General features: G+C 64.7%; 2 protein-coding genes across 6 annotated transcripts in view; one reads left to right on the forward strand and one right to left on the reverse strand.

Moving 5' to 3' along the window:
• LOC125326002 (dedicator of cytokinesis protein 2-like) overlaps positions 1 to 17,785 on the forward strand; it is a 45,680-nt gene extending 27,895 nt beyond the window's left edge. For all 4 annotated transcript variants that reach the window (XM_048303730.1, XM_048303731.1, XM_048303732.1 and 1 more), the window contains exons 29-53: positions 8,832 to 8,930; positions 9,047 to 9,141; positions 9,415 to 9,493; positions 9,611 to 9,711; positions 9,862 to 9,920; positions 10,082 to 10,230; positions 10,400 to 10,485; positions 10,968 to 11,124; positions 11,485 to 11,525; positions 11,700 to 11,790; positions 11,874 to 11,993; positions 12,550 to 12,639; positions 12,761 to 12,865; positions 13,364 to 13,505; positions 13,690 to 13,771; positions 13,864 to 13,948; positions 14,173 to 14,259; positions 14,465 to 14,641; positions 14,767 to 14,850; positions 14,938 to 15,075; positions 15,404 to 15,489; positions 15,915 to 16,065; positions 16,346 to 16,454; positions 16,840 to 16,973; positions 17,046 to 17,785. In XM_048303730.1, the coding sequence (XP_048159687.1) occupies positions 8,832 to 8,930; positions 9,047 to 9,141; positions 9,415 to 9,493; positions 9,611 to 9,711; positions 9,862 to 9,920; positions 10,082 to 10,230; positions 10,400 to 10,485; positions 10,968 to 11,124; positions 11,485 to 11,525; positions 11,700 to 11,790; positions 11,874 to 11,993; positions 12,550 to 12,639; positions 12,761 to 12,865; positions 13,364 to 13,505; positions 13,690 to 13,771; positions 13,864 to 13,948; positions 14,173 to 14,259; positions 14,465 to 14,641; positions 14,767 to 14,850; positions 14,938 to 15,075; positions 15,404 to 15,489; positions 15,915 to 16,065; positions 16,346 to 16,454; positions 16,840 to 16,973; positions 17,046 to 17,135 (2,637 nt within the window). In that variant the 3' untranslated portion in view covers positions 17,136 to 17,785. The remainder of the gene's footprint in view (positions 1 to 8,831; positions 8,931 to 9,046; positions 9,142 to 9,414; positions 9,494 to 9,610; positions 9,712 to 9,861; positions 9,921 to 10,081; positions 10,231 to 10,399; positions 10,486 to 10,967; positions 11,125 to 11,484; positions 11,526 to 11,699; positions 11,791 to 11,873; positions 11,994 to 12,549; positions 12,640 to 12,760; positions 12,866 to 13,363; positions 13,506 to 13,689; positions 13,772 to 13,863; positions 13,949 to 14,172; positions 14,260 to 14,464; positions 14,642 to 14,766; positions 14,851 to 14,937; positions 15,076 to 15,403; positions 15,490 to 15,914; positions 16,066 to 16,345; positions 16,455 to 16,839; positions 16,974 to 17,045) is intronic.
• A 195-nt stretch (positions 17,786 to 17,980) lies between these two features.
• LOC125326028 (BCL2/adenovirus E1B 19 kDa protein-interacting protein 3-like) lies at positions 17,981 to 20,084 on the reverse strand. 2 transcript variants are annotated; one of them, XM_048303774.1, is made up of 6 exons: positions 19,887 to 20,084; positions 19,190 to 19,319; positions 18,961 to 19,090; positions 18,792 to 18,886; positions 18,555 to 18,676; positions 17,981 to 18,341 (listed from the first exon to the last, which is right to left on the reverse strand). In XM_048303774.1, exons 1-5 carry the CDS (start codon positions 19,972 to 19,974, stop codon positions 18,568 to 18,570), a joined length of 552 nt encoding a protein of 183 aa, XP_048159731.1. In that variant the 5' UTR covers positions 19,975 to 20,084; the 3' UTR covers positions 17,981 to 18,341; positions 18,555 to 18,567. The 2 variants fall into 2 exon arrangements, with proteins under 2 accessions (XP_048159731.1, XP_048159730.1); XM_048303773.1 differs by having other exon boundaries at positions 18,555 to 18,704; positions 19,887 to 20,081.
• Between the last annotated feature and the right edge of the window lie 2 nt (positions 20,085 to 20,086).

A 20,086-nucleotide genomic window follows, 5' to 3' on the forward strand; every position in this document is an offset into this window, starting at 1 on the left:
ATCATTCTGGTCCCTGCCTTTGTCCCCGTCCCTGCCATGCTTCCCGCACAGCTCTGCAGGGCTCCTCCTCCCCACACCTGCAAGGCGAACCGCTCCGCAGCCCCATCCCAGACGTACCCCCAGCGCCCACCCCTGTGCCCACCTGGCTCTGCCTCTGCCCACTGGGCCACCGGCGGTTGCCCTGGCCCATCACACTGCCCGGGCACCAGGAGCACGGGGCACACCGGGAGCCCTGCTGGGATGTCCCGGGGTGCAGGGGAGGCCGGCGGCTCGTTTTGGGACGCAGCCAAAGACAGAGATTCCAGCCGCGGCGAGCAGTGTTTCAGCTCTGTCGCACCACACCATGTCCCGTGTCTCACATCCCCGTGATCCCCGTCCCAGACCACAGCCCGTTGCTCCCGCAGTGCCCTCGCACCCTCTCCGCACGGCGAGGCGGGAGCCTCGCTGTCTCCGCAGCCCCCCTGCCCTCACTGCGGACGGACACAAGGCTCAGACACCCCCCCGGCCCCCTCCCTGTCTTGCCTGGTTCCTGCTGGCACGAAGCGCTGACTCAGCACAGCAGCCCGGAGTCCCCAGTGCCGGAACAACCAAACTTCCAAGCGCTGCGTGCCGGTGCCCCGTGCCTGCCCACGCCGGCAGTGAGCACTGACCCAGCGGAGCAGGGAGCTCTCACAGCCCTCCCTGCGCCCACCCCGGCCCCGCACGCCCCGGCGCCTCCGCACACCCTGTTCCGCGTTCGTCGGGATGCTGCTCCACGCGCCGCCCAGCCGCCCGGCTCTTCCCTTCCCGAGCTTGGAGCCATGCCCAGACGCCCGGAGATGTCTGTGAGGCAGGACGAGACGAGGGATGGGATGGGGCTCCTCGTTAGTATGGACAGCAACAGGCCGAGGAGCGAGCTGGCTGGGGCTGGAGCCAGCGGCGCCCGTCCTCGCTTCCTGCATCACCACATCCCTCCTGGCCCGGGGCACCCACACTGGGCTGGGCAGAGCCTGCCGGGATATCCGCGGCCGTGGGATCAGCCACCCCCTGAGGCCCCGTCGCAGATGTGGGGTCACCTCTGTCGTGCCACAGCGATGGCCGGTGCCCAGAGCTTGGTGCCCTCTGCCCGCATCCCCAGCAGCATCCTTGGCTGTGGTCGTGCCAGGGAGGGCAACACGCCGAGGGCAGAGGGACCTGCTGGCCACAACTCCGTGCTGAGCCGAGCCCTCCAGAGGAGCCTGCGTGTGGCCAGCCTACTCCGGAGGGGTCCTTAATGGGAGCGTGCGGCAGACGGTGCTGGGAAACGGCTCCAAGGGCCGGGCATGGGGCAGGAGTGCCGCTGGCACGGTCCAAGAGCAGCACCAGCCCTGTGATGCTGCGACGGGGACCTCGCCGAGCCCTGGCTGACGCAGCGCGGGACGAGGCCGTTCCCCTGCCGGCGCAGCAAACGCGGCGCTGTCACTCAGCGGGGCCTCGCCGGAGCACCCTCGGCCTCCCGAACCGCCGGGAGATCAGAGACAAGCCACAAGGACAAAGGGAAGCCTGTAAATTATACATGGAGCAACTCCATTTGGGAACAGCTCTGAGGATGTCAAACACCCACGCCAGGACCCTCCCACGCATCCCTGCGTTTGCTCTGTGCTGTGGTTGGGTTTAGTGCCGTGCTCAGGCACTGCTTGCAGCACACCGGCATCTCCGAGCGTGGATAATGAGTCCCGCCGTGGGACGGGATCAGGATGGTGTAACCTCGGGGCTGCCCTGTCTGATGGACTCTCCTGGACTGTCCCTGAACCTGAGGAACCCACTATACCGATGGGTCCAAAGGACATCTCGGATGCACCTGGCACCCAGTCAAACCAGCACTTCCCAGCCGCTCTTCAAGCACATTTACTGGGCAGTGGTGCTCAGTGCCTCCATCCTGGGGCTGCTGGAGCTCCTCCAAGGTCCTGAGCCCACCACAGCCCCTTCCAGCATCCAGTCCAATGGGACCCCAGGGTCGTGGTTACTCCTTTCCAGGAGAGATCTGTGCTGTCTCCCAAGGCCAAAGGAGGAGCCTCGGTGCTCTGCTCCGATGTGCCCTGCTGGACATTGGGGTCCTCCTTGGAGTGGTCAGTGGAGAGTGACCCCAGGAGAGCCCAGTGGGTGGGGCAGGGAGACACAGAGCCAGACATGGTGGTCTGGGGGATGCAGGTGGGCTGGAACCGTGCAAGGAATGGGCTTGGAGCTTGACTAATCCCCTCTGAAGGACGGCAGCATAAGCCAGCCACGCAGTCAGCGTGGGGCTGCGGAGAACACGGCTCATCAAACCCATTTGCTGCCGGGCTTGATGAGGTTCCAAGTTTGGTCAGTGGAGGTAAAAGCCTCAGCGGAGCAGACTCAGATTTCTGCGAGGCATTTGACATTTCAACGAAGAAAGCAGGATAATCCCAAAGCAATGTGGCACACATTAAGTGGATCAAAACCAGCTAACCAGCACGTCTCTGCTCGTAACCATCCCGTGGCCCTGGCCACAGAGGGAAACTGAGGAAAGGGGAGAAAATGAAGAGCGAGGAAGGAAAAAGGCCAGCAGAGAGGTAGGAGAGGGGCATGGAGCAGAGGCTGCGCAGGATGGGGCTCTGGGTGGCAGCTCCAGGCTCCACTCACGGCAGCTGGAAATGAGTGTTGGCAGGTCCGAGAGGCAACTTCCTTAAAAAGTGAGGCCAGCTGGCATAGGAACAGCTAGGAAAGGTTTTGCACAGTGGTGGATCCTCCACCTCAGCAATTTTTTAAAGTCTGAGTGTTTTTCTCCACTGGTTCCTATGGGAATTCCAGGTGCAGGGATAAGGTGGGACAGACAGCAGGTCACATCGATGATGTACAGGTGAAAGCAGGTGACGCCACTGTGACACAATGGAGTTCTGCAGCAGCCGGTTCTGCTGGTTGCTCACACAGCTAGGAGTGATCTCTCTTCTGTGTGACCCCAGGAGCTGAGGAATCATCAAGAATCTCTTCTCACGGACACCCCTTGGAGACCCCCAGCACGGGGTTTCTCTGGCCAGTGCTGATGGATGGTGAATTTTGTGAGTAAGAGGCACTAAACCTGCCGGGTTTGCATCATGGGACTCATCTCTGATGGTGCAGGGCTGACCTCAGAGGTCAGAGCCCCGCTTCACACTGCCTTGTCTGGAGAGTTACCTGCCAGCTTCGGCCCTTTCCCCACCTGTCCTCCCCCTCACCCTCCTGATAGCGCCTGTGGAAGAGGGAAAACCAGAGCAGACACATAAATCTTCTCCTTGGGACACAGGAAGCCAGGAGATGAGATTTATGAGAGAGGAAGTCAGATTCTCCTGGAACTGCAGAGGAGAGAAGTGAATGACCCGGCTCCGCTCGCAAGGTAGTGCCTTTGTCTGATTTTCTGGATCTCCAGAGAGGTGCTGCTGGCAATGGAGTGGGGCAGCACTGGAGGCTGAGGTGCTGGAGGGGCAGGAGCCAGACTCATGACACATCACTCCACAGCAGAGCCTAATCCTGCCTTGGCTCCGGGAAGACTCGAGGCGTTTGTTCTCAGATCAGAGTGTGTGTGGGACTCGAGGATGGAGGACTTGGAGCAGCTCCTCGGGCAGCTTGCACACTCGAAATCTGGTTCCTCGCTGAGGAAGCTCCACCACAAAGCCAGCTCATGCCCTGCCCTCACGCTTCTCTTGGAGGCTCTTCCAGAACCTGGCTTCTGGGAGCCTCACAGACCTTCTCATTTCCTGCAGGCACTTAATCACGGCCCGTTTATATCCGACTGTACTCGTGCCAACGGAGCGCTTCCGCTCCAGCAGCTCTTCTCCCTCCTCAGCGCTCAGCCCTCGCAGTCCCCAGCAAGGAGATGCCCCTTCTCCAGCCACATTCCCAGCGCTCCACGGGTCCAGCTCGGCTCATGTCCCCAAGGCCAGCTCCCCATGTCCCTGATGGACCTTGTAGTGCCCGACCCCGTCCCTCCCGGCAGTGCTCAAGGCTCTGCTTGAACAACACTTGGGCTCCCCCAGGACCCCTGGGCTGGCCTGGCTGAGGACACAGGTGCCGTCCCTGCCACCAGGGCCATGCGCGGGGTGCCTGTGCCCCGCAGTTCCCCCAGCCCCATATCGAGCATCGCCTGGGGGTTCTGGGAGCGGCACTGGCACGCGGGTCCTGGTGCGAGCGGCGGCTCACACGAGCCGAGGGATCCGCACTCATCCCTATGTAGGTCACTGGCTGAAGTGCTCTGCGGGAACATTAGTCACTCTCCCAGCCACGGGGCCCAGGAGAAGGCTCTGGCACCCAGCTGGGGCAGGGAGCCCCGCCACCCACCTCCCCACGGCACCAGCACCCGTGGCCAGCCCGCGGTCTCCTCTCTGCGGCCACTGAGGCTCCCGGTTGGCCTGGCCGCACGCGCCATGGCTCATGCCCATGGAAAGGATCCCATCGGCTGGGGAAGGAGGAGCGGCATCCTCCCGGCACGCGGAGGTCACCAGTTCCGCTTCCATCGCTCCCCTCCGACTGCGGATGTGCTGGTGCTGCAGATGGAGGCTGCACACGGCCAGGGAGACGGGAGTACAAAGCCTCTGCACGAGCCTTCAGAAGCTGCAGAAGCCAAATTATTCCTCTGTCTCCCGTGGATGCTAATACGGCTGTCATGGCAGTGGTGTCTCTGTTCCCTGTGCTACCTGCTGGCGTTCCCACCTCTCTGCCAGGCAGAGGAGCATCGGTATCACTGTTTTAATGAGACATGAAGAGGTAGAGTGACCCGCCCGGGGGAACATGGGCAGAGCGGGGCAGACAGCACATGCGGAGCGGGAGCAGCTCAGGAGGAGTTTGTTCCACGTCCCGAGGCTTCCCTCGGCCGCATCCGTGGAGGAGCAGGCGAGCATCCCTGGAGCTGCTGCCGGCACTGCAGTTCAGTGCCACCCCTGGGGCTGCAGGAGAGACCATGCTAGGAGGAAGAACACCCTGCTCAGCTGCTTGCCTCCCAGTGAATGGGGTGTGGGCAAGACCATCCTCCTCCGAGCCCTGTGTGGCTGCATGGACCTGGGAGGACGCTTATGATGGAGATTCAGCCCACAGAGCTCGGCTGGTGCCCAGCACCAAAGCCCAGGGCTCTGCCGGCATCTCCGGCACGGGCTGATCCTGCAGCAGTGACAGGACAAGGGAAGTGGGACACAGCCCAGAGACTTTTGGCCACCGGAGACCCAGCTCATCTGCAGACCCCCACAGCCCTGCACTCTCTGGGGAGGATGTCTCACCTCTGGAGAAGGGGCTCAGGCACCCATCTGGAGCTCAGCTGCCCCAGCGTGCAAAGCAGCTGCCTGGGCCCGGGGACCCTGGCAGACCAGGGTTCTGTGGGCTCCCTCACAGGCCAGAAATGGCATCAGGAAGGCACCAACTGTCCCCAGAGCACACTTCTGGAAAAAGCTGGAAAGGCTTCACTGCCCAGCAGTTCCTGCGCTGCTCCTGCACACACTGGTCCAGGCTCAGGGGGCTCGGCCCCTGAGCAGGGACCCCCTGGGGCAGCCCCCATCCCACCACCACCCACTGGCCACGGTGCTGGCAGCCAGCAGCATGGCCTCTGCAGCTGCAGCTCCCAGCACTGAGAACGTCCTTCCAGAATACAAATTCCTGCCTTTAAGTGCATTCCCAATGCCATCGAGCAGCCTGCCCCTCTTTATCTCCATGCGCTTTAGACAACGCTGGCTACCAGGGGAATTTGGGAATTAGCAAATGTCTTCCTTCACCTCCTGCCTCAGTTTCCCCACCACCAAACAGCCCGGAGCACACAGAGCATCTTGGCAAACACGCGAGGCAGGCTCTGCCCACGGCACTGTTTGGGACTGGAGTAGTGTTGTTAGCAGGGATGGGAATAGACCCACTAATTATCTGTGGCCTCTGGATGCCACCATGCTATTAAGTAATTACAATAATTATCATTTATGAAGAAGACAACCTCAGTCCAAAGGAGCTTCTGCGACGAAATCCACCCCACTCCTCCGAGCGCGCCGGAAGGACAAATGCTCCCTGCGGAGAAGGGACACGGGGAAGGGCTGGAGGTGCCAGTCCCAGCCCGGCTCTGCCCGGGGGTCTCCCCCCCGCGGCCCCCGGCCCCGCTCTTCGGGCAGCACCGCAGGGAGGGAGCGCAGCCGGCGGTCCCCGCGTCCCCTGCCGCCGCGGCTCTGCCGAGGGGGTCATTCCCGTACCCCCCGGCAAGGGCCGAGTGTGGAGATCGCCGCGAGCTGCTGCTGGCACTGAGCGCGCTGTGCCCCTCAGAGCGAGCAGCTGACACCGATGTCCCCGTATGTCCCCGTGCTGGCACAGCCGGGCCCGGTGGTTACTCATACGTGTCCACCTCGTGCTCCCAACACAAAACCGGCTCCGCGGAGACGTCCGGCCCCCCCTCCCGCACCGCTGCCGGGAGCCGCAGCTCTAGCGGGGTTCGTGTGCGTTCCCGCGGGGAGGATCGGGACCGGAGCACCCCGGGAGGGACGGGCGCACCCCGGGAGCTGCGCATCCCCATTTCGCGGGACTGCCTGGGGTTCGCTCCCGCATCCCGGAGCCCCGCCGGCGGACACAAGGCCTTGGGCGCGGAGCGCGGCGCCGGGAGCTGCCGGGAGCAACGTGGGCTGAATCCCTCTAGCCCCGGCCGGCGTCACCGCGGCGCGCGGTACCGAAAGTGACATCCCTGGATCTGCGTGTGCGTGTGTCACCCGGCACAGCCCCGGCTGACGGACGCGTTCCTAACGAGGGGGAGCGGAGATGAGCCCGCCTGGCCGCTCCCCAGAGCGGCTCCCGCACGCAGCGACCCGGCGACCGGCGGGGCCACGAGCCGCGGCGGACAGGGCGAGGCTGCGGCACCGCGGCACGACGTGGGGGTCTTCGACCCCTCCAACACAGCAGCTACCACCACAGATGCAGCTCCCTCGGCAGCACACCGTGCCACCGTTCCAGCACGGCTCTGTCCCCCAGAGACCCCCGCCACGGCAGCCGGCGGCCACCTCGGTGCGGGGTGCCCGGCGTAGGGGGCTCGGTGCGGGGTGCCCGGCGCACGGTGCCTGCCGTAGGATGCTGGGTGCACGGTGCCACCGTCCCCGTGCCTCCCGCAGTTCCCCGGGCAGCTCCGGCTCGGCGTTGGCAGGGGAGGGGAGGACAGGGAAGTGCCGCGACCCCCGGGGACCCGGGGACACCGCGAATCCCCCTCGCCAGCCCAGCTCGGCTCCGAGCCCCAGCCCCGCCGGCCCCCGCGCATCCCGCGGGCCGAGGGTACCCGCACCGCTCCCGCGCCCCCGGGGTCCCCGCATCGCCACGCAGTCCCGGTTTCGGGGCTCCCCGCACCGCGTCGCCGCTCCCGGCCCCGGGGTTCCCACGCCCCGGCCGCGGGGCTGCCCGGCGTCCCAGTACCGGCCCGGCGCAGTAGGGCCGATGCCCGCAGCGCCCGGTCCCGCCGCCGCCCCGCTCCCCGGCCGAGCCTCCTCCCCATCCCGCCCGGTACCTGGTGCTCGGCGGCGGCGGCGCGGGTCCGGCAGCGGCGGGCGCGGGGCTCAGCGGGGCGGGGCGGGGCGGGGCGGCGCGCTCTCGCCGGTACCGGGGCGGAGCCGGCGGGGGCGGAGCGGGGCGGGGGGCGGAGCCCCGCGGAAGGGAGCGCGCCCGGGAGCCGAGACCCGGAGCCGTAGGGCTCGGAGGAGAAGCGGGGGAACCTCGGTCCCGGCACCGGACGGGCGCTGCGTGCCCCCGGCGTGCCGGTGCTGCTGCGCCGGGCAGCTCTCGGCGGGGCGGCCGCGGGGCTGTGGCACCACATGGATTCCCGAAGGCGCGGGAGCTGTTGGGGTTTGATCCGTTTGCTGCCCACAAGAGAAATCCCTTCAAAGCCGCTCGTAGCCAGGGCTGGCCGTGGCCGCACGTTTCTTCCCCACAGCAGTCCCCGGCGGGCTACGCCCCATCCCGAGCAGCTCCCGGGGCTGCCCAGGGGCTGATGGTGCGAAGCTGGAGCCCTTGGTCACCGGCATCAGTCACATCCTTCCCCGAACAGTCCGCTTTGGTCTCCATGTAGCTGGGAAGGTCTGGCCTGGGGCTGCAGTGGGGCTCCGTCTCTGCCGGAATCCAGGAGGAAGCTCCGGCAGTGCCAGATCTGCGAGAGCTGGAAGGTGCCTGTGGCACCCGGGATGGGCAGTGGTGCCCAGCGCCCGGTGCTGCCCTCACAGGACTCACGGCACGGCAGCATCCCCGGAAGGGCTGGCACCTGAAGCCACCCACAAAGCTCCATCTGTGACACCAGGGCACGGCAGGGCCATCACTGCTCCTGAGCCTACCAGACAATGCTCTTACCGCAGAAATAGCTGCCTTTTCCCGCAGTTTCCAGCCTCGGATGTGCCTCTGGGACAGCTTTCTGGGCAGCATCCCGCTCGTGCACACTCCACTCATCTTGCTACAAAGCTGGGAGCCTCCTGGAGTGGAGCTAAGGGCTCTGTTTGGGACCCTTCACCAGAGACGCTCCAGGAAGAACCTGCTTGCTATTTTCAAAATGCCCTTACATCCACAGATGGCCTTAAATTACCCCAAAAATGACAGAGGTGCTTAAGCATCACTCTGAAGTTGTACCTACATTCTCCCAGCATCATGGTGGGTGTAGGAGCCATCTCATCCCTGGAGTGGGGTACACAGTCTGGGAACTGGGCATGAAGGGGCCAGGAGAAGAGGTCTGGGGAGCTGGGGAAGAAGGGACCAGGGCGGGCAGGGGGCAAACAGACCCCAAGGCAGTTGGGGCTCCAGGGTATGAGCTGACTGGAGGAACAAGAACAGTGTCCTGTTCCATGGTGCCGGCTGCAGGACCCAGCAGGGCCTGACCAGTTCCTCTCTCCCAGAGCCACTATGTGGCCTGCATGGCTGCCATCCTGAGCCAGATGGACAAGGACCACTACAGCACCTACATCCAGGCGTTCCCCTCCCGGCCTGAGCTGATGGTGAGTGCTGCCCCACGGCAACACCGCGCCCTCCGGCACCAGCACCTCCCTCAGTGCTTCCCCTCAGAGGGCACTGCAGCCCAGCACGGCTCCTGACATCTCTCCCTCCCTTGCAGGACTTCCTCATGGAGACTTTTATCCTTTTCAAGGACCTGATTGGGAAGACGGTGTATCCCGGTGACTGGATGGTGATGAACATGGTGCAGAACCGGTGAGGGCGTGGGGAGGGACCTGCAGGAAGACACTGGGGCTGGGTGTGAGCACCTGGGATGCCTCAGGGCAGGTGGACACTTGGAGCGTGGCTCTGGACGTGCAGGACTGGTGCGCTGGACAGTGTTTGGCTGCACTGAGGTGGGCACAAAGGACCTCCCACCTCCACCCCTCTGTGGGACGATGGTGGGCATGTGGATGGTGGACACACCAGGCTGGGCAGTGGGCACACTGGTGCTGCCCTCACTCAGCACCGATGGCCTCTCACCCCCAGGGAGTTCCTGCGTGCCATCAACCACTTTGCCACAACTTTGACCGAGATGTTCCTGAGCAACAGCAACTTCGAGCTGCAGGTGGGTGGGCACTGCCTCAGTCCTGGTTTGGGCCAGGGGGATTAGGAGAGGACCCAGCCCAGACCCCAGCCCACTGTGCCACCCAGGCTGGCACTCATCCCTGTGCTTCCACCACAGCTTTGGAACAACTATTTCCACCTGGCCGTGGCTTTCCTCACGCAGGAGTCCCTGCAGCTGGAGAACTTCTCCCCCGCCAAGCGCAATAGCATCCTGGGCAAGTGAGTCCCCACTCTGCCCAGCCGGCCACACCTCGGGTCCCTGCCCTGGGCTGCCGCCATGGCACGAGGTCAGGGATTTTGGGATGAGCCAGCTGGGCTGTGCTGCACCCGGAGCTGCAGAGCAGTGCTGACTGACCTCTGTCCCGGCAGGTATGGGGACATGAGAGCCACGATTGGAGCGTCCATCCGGGACATGTGGTACAGCCTCGGTGAGCCACGCTGTGGAGTGATGGGGAATTTTTGGGTCTCTTTGGGCTGATGTCCATCAGCACCGTCCCCAGAGTGGCTGTGGGGAGTGGGGTGTTACTGGTGTAGGCATGGGAGCCTGTGTGGGTGCGAATCTGCCCCGCAGCCCTCCCTGTCCTCCCAGGCCAGCGCAAGATCGAGTTCATCCCGGGCATGGTGGGCCCCATCCTGGAGATGACGCTGGTGCCAGAGCCGGAGCTGCGCAGGTCCACCATCCCCATCTTCTTTGACATGATGCTCTGTGAGCACCGGCTCACCGGGAGCTTCAGCCGGGTGAGGGACAAGGCTGCTCCTGGGGGAGCAGGATGGGGTGGGATGTCGTGGGAACCACCCACGCCAGGGGAGTGGCATGGCCTGGGAACAGGGACCAGACCCCTTTCTGCGGGCAGTCTCTGAGGAGGGGCTGCTCCAAGCTCAGCCCATCCTCGTCCCCTCTCCGCAGTTTGAGGATGAGATCCTGCGCAGGCTGGACAGCGAGGTGGAGGGCGGCCGGGGGGATGAGCAGTACATGCAGCTTTTCAAGAGCATGTGAGTGTGCAGTGACATCCCTGCCACCTTCTCCCCAGGGCGTGACCCTTTGCTGTCACCATTGCCTGCCCTCCCATCCCTCCTCATGCTGTGCCCTGGCCCGGAGTGTGCCACGGGGGAAAGGGACCAGCGAGGAGGATGGCTGGTGCCTGAGCACCGTTGTGCGATCCCTGCACACCTCTGCTGGCCCTGCCAGCCAGCCCCTGCCTGCCCCAGCTGTCGCCTCTGCCCCAGTGATGCCCCTGCCCTAGGAATTACCCTTGTCCTGCCCCAGGAATTACGCTATGCCTTAAGTGATACCCCTGCCTCAGGTGATGCCACTGCCCCAGGTGTCATTCCTGGCCCAGGAATTACTCCTGCCCCGGGTGATGCCCCTGCTCTGCCCAGGTTTTGCTCCTGCCCTCTTGTGCTGAGCAGGGCAGTGGTGGGAGCACTGCAGAGCTGGCTGTGCAGTGGGACCCGTGTCCTCTTGTCCTCCCCAGCCTGCTGAGCTGCTGCCAGAGCCACCCTGAGCTGGCCAAGCCTGGAGAGGACTTTGTGAAGCTGGTGAGCGAACTCCTGGAGCGGCTCTTGGACTACCGGGCTGTCATGAATGACGAGAACAAGACCTACAGCATGAGCTGCACCGTCAACCTCCTGGTGGGCACTTGTGCCCTGCTCCAGCTCCCTGAGGCTGGCAGGGCTCATCCCCATGTCCCCAGCTCCCTGGGGCAACCAGGGCTTGTTCCCATGCTTCCCCAGGTCCCCCGGGCTGGAAGGGCTTGTTCTTGCATCCCCCCAAATCCCAGTGGTGCCCCTGGCACAGCAGAGATAGGGTGCACGTGGTGCCAGAAGCGACGTCCCTTGGGAGTCACCGTGCAGCTCCCCAGGGCCGTGGCAACCCCATCCCTGCATGGGAATGGTCCTGGCAGCACCACGACCCAGAGGGTGGTAGTGTGGGGGGCTGTGGCATGTGCCACCCCTGGGGCCACTCAAACAGCCTCGTCTGCCCTTCCACAGAACTTCTACAAGGAGATCGACCGCCAGGCCATGTACATCAGGTGAGCATAGCCCTGGGGACACCGGCAGCACCTGGGGTGGGGTGTCCCAAGCAATCCCAGTGGGATGGGGGTGGCAGAGCAGCCTGAGGGGCAGGGTGATGGGGCTCTGCCTCCAAACTGTCAGGCCCCACACATGGGACTGTCACTCCCCACGCATGGCTCTGTCACTCCCAGGTACCTGTACAAGCTGAAGGATCTGCACATCAGCTACGAGAACTACACGGAGGGAGCCTACACGCTGCTGCTGCACGCCCGGCTGCTCACGGTGGGCTCGGGGGACTCAGGGGGACTGTGGAGGGTGGGCAGCCCTGTGGGCATGGTGTGACACGTCCCCGTTCCCTTGTGCAGTGGTCAGAGGAGTCGAATGCGGCCCCCGTGCCGGGCCCGCACAGCCCCCACCTGCACACCCAGCGCCAGCTGAAGGAGGCTCTGTACAACCAGATCATTGAATACTTCGACCAGGGCAAGGTGAGTGTGGCCACCTGCCCCTACAGACCCTGCAGCCTCTGAGCCCTCGCAGCTGCAGGGAGCTGGGCTGGCTTAGAGCAAGCCTGGCCCCCTTGCCACCACTGTCCCCTGTTCCAAGCTCCCAGACCTCACCCTCAGCACAGCCCCTCACTCTCCCCACTGCTGCAGTGGGGCTGGAGCTGCCCTGCAGTGAGCCTGGGCTGGATGGTTCACCCCACAGCCACTGTCCTTTGTGTCCCTTTTCCCTATCCCATCCTGTCCCATCGCATCCCAGCCCAGTCCTTGTACTGCCAGGGGCCGGCAGCTCAGACAGCTCAGGACAAAGGCTTGATGGGGTGGGCTGGGGGGCTCCAGGGCTGGAGATGGTGGGAAGCCAAGTCCTGCTGCTGCCCACTGGACCACCAGTCCCCACAGGAGAGCCCTGTCCCCCTCCTCATGGCATGCAGGGGTGCAGGTGCCCCCACAGGCAGGGTGGTCTCTGCTGGAAATCCCTGGTGCCCCCTTCCCCAGCTCACCCTGCACCGGGGGGCCCTGTCTTGGCCCCTCTCTTCTCCAGATGTGGGAGGAGGCCATCCACATCTGCAAGGAGCTGGCGGAGCAGTACGAGAGCCACGTGTTCGACTATGAAATGCTGAGTGACATCCTGGTGGGTGCCTGGCTGGGGTTGGGGTGGCTGCTGGCAGGGCAGGATGGCAGGGATGATCTGGGGGGAATGGGGGGGTCTTCAGGGCCCCATCCTGCCCTCATCCTACCCCTCTCCCCTGCAGCAACGAGAAGCCAAGTTCTATGAGAAGATCCTGAAGGTGCTGCGGCCCAGCCCGGACTACTTTGCCGTGGGGTACTATGGGCAGGGCTTCCCCACCTTCCTCCGGGTAAGCAGAACCAGGAGCAGCTCCACACCTGCCACCTCTGCACCCAAGGAAACCCACTCCTCACTGGTGTCCACCTGGGTGTGGAGCTGTGGACCACAACTCTGAGTGTCATCATCGAGCCCATTCCTTACTCAGCATCTGTCCCCTCCACGTCTGTCCTGGAGATGTGTGTCCTGGGGAAAAGGTCAGATGGTTTGCACAAGTCCAGTCACTCTCCCCGCATCCCTCCATGCTGCCACGTCCTTATAGAAGCCACTGAATTTGTTAGGCAGGATTTGTCCTTAGTGACATTGCTTGGCTGGCACCAGTCCTGATTCTCCATGGGCCTGCTTCCTTTTTCCTCTAGTTCCTGGATTGGGGGGATATTTTATTCTAGAGGGGGGGTGTCTCCTGCTTGGCAGGGGGTTCAGCCTCATCAGCACCAGCACCCCAGTTCTCTGGGCCTCGCCGGCCCTGCTCTGTGGCAGTGGGATGAGCTGTCACCTTCCTCCCCTGCAGAACAAAGTCTTCATCTACCGGGGCAAGGAGTATGAGCGGCGTGAGGACTTTGAGATGCAGCTGCTGAGCCCCTTCCCCAATGCTGAGAAGCTGAAGAGCACATCTCCCCCTGGCCAGGACATCACTGACTCCCCAGGGCAGTGTATCCTCTGTGTACAGGGATGGGGCTGGGAGGGTGGCTCGGTCCCTGTCCATTGCTCTCCATGCGAGAATTCCTGCAGTGCCTCTCTGTACCCCTGGGGTTCACCCCTCCGGGCCCTGGAGCCCCTCTCCCCAGCAGCCCCGTCCTCCCCCAGTGCGTGCCCGTGGCTCCTTCACTCACACAGACATCCAGTGCTTCACCGTGCAGCCGGCAGAGGAAGCCAAGATCCGGCTCAAAGGCCAGAGCATCCCTGAGCAGATCACCAAGTGAGTGTACAGCTCAGGGAGTCCTGCTCTGCTCCGTGTGGGTGGGACACAGTGGAGGTCCTCTCCCATCTCTGCCCCTTCCCTCCCCACAGCTTCTACAAAGCCAACCACATCCAGAGGTTCAGCTACTCACGGCCCTTCAAGAGGGGCCCGAGCGATCCGGACAACGAATTTGCAGTGAGTGCTGGGAAGGGCTGCCAGGACCCCCCGCAGGGAGGGACAGGAGAGCTGGGGGGGCCCTGCAAGGAGCTAAGGGTCCAGAGGAGAGACAGGGGGCCCTGGGATAGGGAAGGTGGTAGTCCTGTGCCCACAGAGGTGGGAGCTCCCCACGCCACGGGACAGCCAGGGGTGACCCAGGGTGATGGGAAGAGGGTGGGGGGTGACTGCTGCTCTTCCCACAGAACATGTGGATTGAGCGGACAACCTTCAGGACAGCCTATCCCCTGCCCGGCATCCTGCGCTGGTTCGTTGTGACCTCCACTGAGACGGTGAGGAGGAGGCTGGGGGGCAGCAGGGCTCTCCCAGGGTCCTGGTGGGCACAGCCCCAGCCCTGCCAGGTCTGAGGGGCTTCATGGAGTGACATGTGCAGCCCCAGAGGTCCCTCCAGTGGGGTGGGGAGAGCCCACCCTGCCAGCCCTAACGAGGAGGGGCAGGTGGCTGTGCCAGCAAGCGCTGACCCCTCTCTGCGCACAGATCGTCATCTCCCCCCTGCAAAACGCCATTGAGACCATGATGAAAACCAATGAGAAAATCATGAGCGAGATCAACCGGCACCAGAACGACCCCAGCCTGCCCATTAACCCTCTCTCCATGCTGCTCAATGGCATCGTGGACCCTGCTGTCATGGGTGGCTTCGTCAAGTATGAGAAGGTGAGGACACCCAGGGGCTGTGTTGGGGCCGGCTGGGCGCAGCCAAGACTGGCACTGGCACCACTCTGCCATCCCCAGCCTTTGTGGAGCTGGGCCAGCAGTGGAGCTGAGGGGGGTCGTTGCAGGCTTTTTTCCAGGAGTCCTACATCCAGGAGCACCCTGAGGATGGAGTGAACATCGAGAAGCTGAAGGACCTGATCGCCTGGCAGGTAACAGGCGCAGCATCCGTCTGGCAGGAACAGCTCCCCTGGTGTCCCCCGTCCCAGGGAGCCCCACAAGTCCCTGTTCTCCCGCAGATCCCGCTGCTGGCAGAGGGCATCCGGATCCATGGGCAGAAGGTGACAGAGGACCTGCGGCCCTTCCACGAGCGCATGGAGCAATGCTTCGAGCAGCTGCGGGCCAAGGTGGAGAGTCAGTATGGGATGCGGGAGATGGTGAGTGCCATGGCAGTGGGCATGGGGCAGGCACGGCTGGGGGGCACAGGCAGTGCCTGGCACCATGGGGGTGACACTGGACAAGCCAACGCAGGTGTGGGGCAGCAGGGAGCAGCTGGCTGAGGCCACAGCCGGGGCAGGAACAGGGTGAGGGGCACTGCGCATGGGGGACCTCGGGGTCCCTGCCTGCCCCAGGAGGGAGCACAGCACTGCTGGGGGTGGCTGGCGCTGACGCAGAAGTGGTCAGAGAGGGCACTGCTGACCCTGGTGGAGCCCAGGGATGGGCTGGGGAGGCTCTGCCCTCTCATCCCTCCTGGCTGTGTCTCAGATGTTCTTTGAGGACCGGCGGAGCGGACGACCCCGGTCCATAGCCTGGGTACCTGACTGGGACTGGCTGAGCCACACTGGAGCCAGGCAAGTGCTGTGGTGGAGAGTGCTGGTTGTCCCCTCTCACCACCCTCAGCCCTCCCTGCTGAGCCCTCCTCACTCTCCTCTGCCCCAGGTGCTTCTCTCCCACCTCCCCAGTCCTCTGCCCTTCCACCTTCCCTTTGTGCCAAGTGCATCTCAGGGGTCCATCCCGCCAGGCCACCACGGTGGCCCTGTCCCTATGAGGGGCATGGAGGGGAGACACCCCATGTGCAGCTCCCAGGCTCACCTGGACACTGCTGTCACCTGAGCCATCCACTCTTGTCCCCCAAACCTCTCCTGTGGAGCTCTGCCATGGACGGTGCTGGTGCCTGGCTGAGTGCAGCCGCTCCTAATGATGCTCCAGCTGGTCCATGGCATAGCCCTGCTCCTCCCTCCCCTGCTGTCCCTCACCTGTCCCAGTCACCTCACAGCACAGAGGCACCCCCGACCCCAAAGCCTGCCCCCCGCCCCTCTGAGAGCGAGGACCACAGGAACGAGCGCAGGGAGAACCGCTCAAGCTCCATCTTCGGGCCCCGGCGGCAGGACCCACGCCAGTCCATCTCGGAGCTGCCAGAGCCCAAGGTGATGCTCAGCACAGACCTAGTGCCTCCCTGGTGCCCTGCTTGCACTCCCCTGGGTGTCCTGCTGCACCTGACCAGAGCCCCTGGTCCTGCCCACAGCACCAGCCCCCGGTCCTGCCCACAGCACCAGCCCCCTGCCCAGATGGGACCCCTCGGGGGGCTGGTGGCAGCCCCTGCTGCAGGGAGGGCAGGAGCAGGGGCTGGAAGGGCACAAGGCTGGAGACCCAGGGCTGCAGGGCTGCCTGGAACCTGAGGTGCTGAGCCTCTCCTCTGTGTCCCAGGACGAGAAGTGGAGACTCTCCTGCAACATCAGTGAGAGCAGCCTGAGCTCTGATGGGAAACAGCCCCCACCGAGCCGAGCTGCTGCTGGTGCTCAGCCCCGCACTGCAGGTACAACCTGCCAGGCCACCTTCCTGGGAGTCCCTACAGCCCCATGAGCAGGGCTGTGCCCTCCCACAGCAGCCCTAGCATATGCCTCTGTGCCCCTCATGGTGGCACAGAGTGGGAGCACCCCTGCTGAACACTCCCTGTGGGGCTGTAGCCATTGATCCTGGACCTTGTGCCACCGGGTCTTGGTGCCAAGAGCTGTTCCTGGTGGGAACCAGCTCCCTGCTCCTGGCTGGGCTCACATTCCATGGCACCTCTGTCCCCTCTGCCCAGCACTGCCACAGTCCCGTAGGCAGGAACGCTGGCCCCAACAGCCTTGGGGACGCTGATGGGCCCTACGCACCCCCAGGCTGGCTAAGCCTCCATCCCACCCCTCCTGCCTGCACAGGGTCGTCCCTGTCTCCCACTGGCTTTGGTGGCCGTGTGAAAAGCGCCAGCAAGCTCCCGCCACTGCCCCGCAAGTTCAGCCCCGCGGTGTACGAGACGTTCCTGGAGCAGAGCGATGCTGCAGCAGGAGGGAAGGTACGGGAGGGGAGGCACTGGCTGGCCCTGGCCCCCAGTCCCACCACCCCTCACGTCCCTCTCTGCTCGCAGGTATCCACATCTCCAACAGTGGATGGGAACAAAAGCCCCAAGTCACCGCCGCTGCCACCACCCAAGTCCAAGCGACTGTCACAGCTCTGACCCGATGCCACCTGCAGCTGCAGTGTCCACAGGGGCCACCCCTGCCCAGAGTGCCCAGCCAGCTGCTGGACCCACGGCCCTGCTTAATTCTCACCTGCTGGAGCACCTCTTGCAGCACTGCCACCTGGAGCATCCTGCGTGGCCACGGGACTCCCACTGTGCACTGGGCACTGCCACCTTGTGTCCTGCCAACTCTGGCTATTGCCACCCTCCCGATGTCCCCTGGAGCTGGGACCCACCTGGCCCTGCATCCTTCCTATGCCACTGGAGCTGTGCTGAGCTCCCACACATGCAGCCCCTCCCAGCCACGAGGACCGAGCTGCCCATGGACTGCACCATGACAGGGAGAGAACCAGCGATCTCCCTGGTGGCATTTCTGGGCGATTCCTGCTCCCCACTCACGGGACAGCTCCTGCTCCTTGGCTGCCCACCCCATCCTTCAGCACCAAGACACATTCCTGGTCCAGACTGCACAGGTGTACACATGGGCCCTGGCAGCCTCACGCTCTGCAGTGCCACCTCTCCTGCCCACACCTGCCACCTGCACCAGGCAGGTGTCACTGCCCTGACTGGCCATGCCACGCTCAGCTCCTGCCTCTGCACTGCAGCTACAGCTAATAAAGGGCAAATGCCTCAGCCAGGCACCCGCATGGGGGCTGAGCACCCGTGTGAGCCCCAGCACCCACCCCTGCTCGCCCACAGCCCAGCCAGGGGCTCCTCCCCAGCTGGCACCACCCCAAAGCACAGGCACTCACCCTCCTGCCACAGGGAAGGACCCCAGGGAGCCCAGTGGTCACTCCCTAAGCCAGGCTGTGCTGGCCAGACACAGGGAGGGGACTCGCTGCTCAGCCCCTGAGCTGGCACAGGGCTCTTTATTCAGGTGGGCTCAGTCGTATTTACAGTCTGTGTTACAGGGGGACCTGGACCCGTAACCAGGGATGGGGAAGGCAGGGGCTGCCTGTGGCTGGGAGCTGCCATCAGCGGGTTCTGGTCTACGGGGGAGAGTGGGATCAGCTCCTGAGGCGAGGGCTGAGGGAGAGACACGGGGAGAAGGCGCCTCGTGCCACGAACACGGGGCCTGGGAGTGGTCAGGCTGCGCTGGTGCCGGGCTCTCCCCGCATTCCCAACGGAGCAGCGGGTGCTGCCTTCCCGGCTCCTCACAGAGGGTTGGCTGAGGAGGCTGCCAGGCGCTTCCCGATGTAGATCCTGGATTGGAGAGAGTGACTGTGAGGCACTGGCAAAGGGTGCTGGGCCCCAGCAAGCCAGGAGCAAGGGGAGATGGCAGCAGACCACTGCAGCTGCTGGGAGCAGTGGTGGATGAGCAGTCCAAATGCAGGAGTGTTCCCTCCTCCCCCAGTCCCAGGGCAAGACCCTCCAGACACTCCCTCCAGGCCCATGGTGAGACCCACAGACACTCACCCCAGCCCCAGGGTCAGCAGGTGGCTGAGCAGGAGTGAGGGGATGAAGAGCAGCAGCAGCTCTGAACTGAAAAGTCTCTTCTTCCTCCCCACTGCACCTCCCTGCAGGCTCCACAGCACTGGCTGGGGGGAGCACACAAAGGCAAATTCCCTGGGAAAAGTGCATGATTAACAGGGGCACAGGGACAGCAGCATGAGGGTCAGCAGGATTTGCTGGCAGGGGGACAACAGGACTTACTTTGGAGACAGGTACCGAGGGCAGCGGGTACAGGCCCAGCCCAGGGACGCTGTCAGGCGTCGCTGCCTCCACTTGGCTTCCTCTGGCACATCCCACTGGAAGGAGACACAGGGCAGGTCAGAGCAGAGCCCGGGGGCACAGCAGGGTGTGGTGGGGGCAGCTCCCTCACCTGCCGGGGGTGGGGGCAGCCCGCTGGGGGCTGGCTGTGGGCAGGCAGCACCTCACTCTCCCCCGGCTGCTCGCTCCCATGGCTGGTTCCGTCGTCATCCCAGGCTGGGGAGCCCAGCACGAGCAGGGCCCTGCAAACAGAAACCCTCAGTCACTGAGCCCAGCCTGTACCTCCAGTGCCAGCCCCGGCTCAGGCAGGCTCCGGAGCTCGGCTCCCCCTCGGAACTCACCCGTCACCGCTCTCTGTCTCCAGCTGGGCCTCCAGCAGCATCCGCTCCACGTCGGCGTGGCAGGAGAACGGCGAGGGTGCCGGCTGGGGCTCAGGGCAGCCTGGGCCACACCGCAGCTCCACCCAGGAGCCTGGAGGGGCTGTCAGCCCCCGCGCTGTCCCGGGCCCACCCCTGCACTCCATCCCATCCCGGCCCGGAGCCCTCCCCGGCACACCCCGCACCCCTACCCATACACCGCGGGAGCACCTAGTGCAGTCTCCAACCCGGAACGTCCCACGCACCCCAGGGCTGTTCTCCTGGGACCCACATCTGCCCCATCCCCGCGGTGCTCATCAGCCCCCCCGAGACCCCCACTGACCCAACCCCCGGTGCACACCAGCCTGCCCGGGACCCCCGCGCTCCCCGGCCCACGGCGCACGTCAGCCCCGCAGAAACCCCGCCTGCGCTCCCCACTGACCTGCTCCCCCATCCACAGTGCACATCAACCACCCGGGACTCCCGGTGACCCAGACCCTCCATGTGCACGTCAGCCCCCTGACCCCCGGGCTCCCCCACTGTCCCGAACCCCGCGGTGTCCCTTCCCGCCCGGGTCTCCCATTGTCCCGAACCCCTCGGTGCCCCGAAGCCCCCGGTTCCCCGTCCCGCCGGGCTCCCCCAGTGCCCCGATCCCGCCCCGGTGCCCCAGTTCCCCCCGGACCGTCGTCGCCGGCTCCCGCCATGGCCCCGCGGGTGCTCCGCGCGCAGCCCCCGCCGCTGACAGTCACGTGACGCCCGCGAGCCCCCATGTAAATAAAACCACCGGCACCGGGCGCCGGTCTCTTAAAAGGGCGCCGGCTCCGCCCGCTGGGGTCCGCGAGCCGCAGCCCGCCCGGGCGCGGAGGCGGCGGCCCCGCCGCG

This window comes from Corvus hawaiiensis, chromosome 5, assembly GCF_020740725.1.
Source record: "Corvus hawaiiensis isolate bCorHaw1 chromosome 5, bCorHaw1.pri.cur, whole genome shotgun sequence".
Taxonomy (NCBI): domain Eukaryota; kingdom Metazoa; phylum Chordata; class Aves; order Passeriformes; family Corvidae; genus Corvus; species Corvus hawaiiensis.

Coding starts and splice junctions, on each gene's coding strand:
- LOC125326028 (XM_048303773.1), bottom strand. CDS start 19,974: ATGGGGGCTCGCGGGCGTCACGTGACTGTCAGCGGCGGGGGCTGCGCG. Junction 19,320..19,886: donor GGCGGGAGCCGGCGACGACG/GTCCGGGGGGAA, acceptor CAGCCCCTCCAG/GCTCCTGGGTGGAGCTGCGG. Junction 18,887..18,960: donor GCTGCCCCCACCCCCGGCAG/GTGAGGGAGCTG, acceptor GTCTCCTTCCAG/TGGGATGTGCCAGAGGAAGC.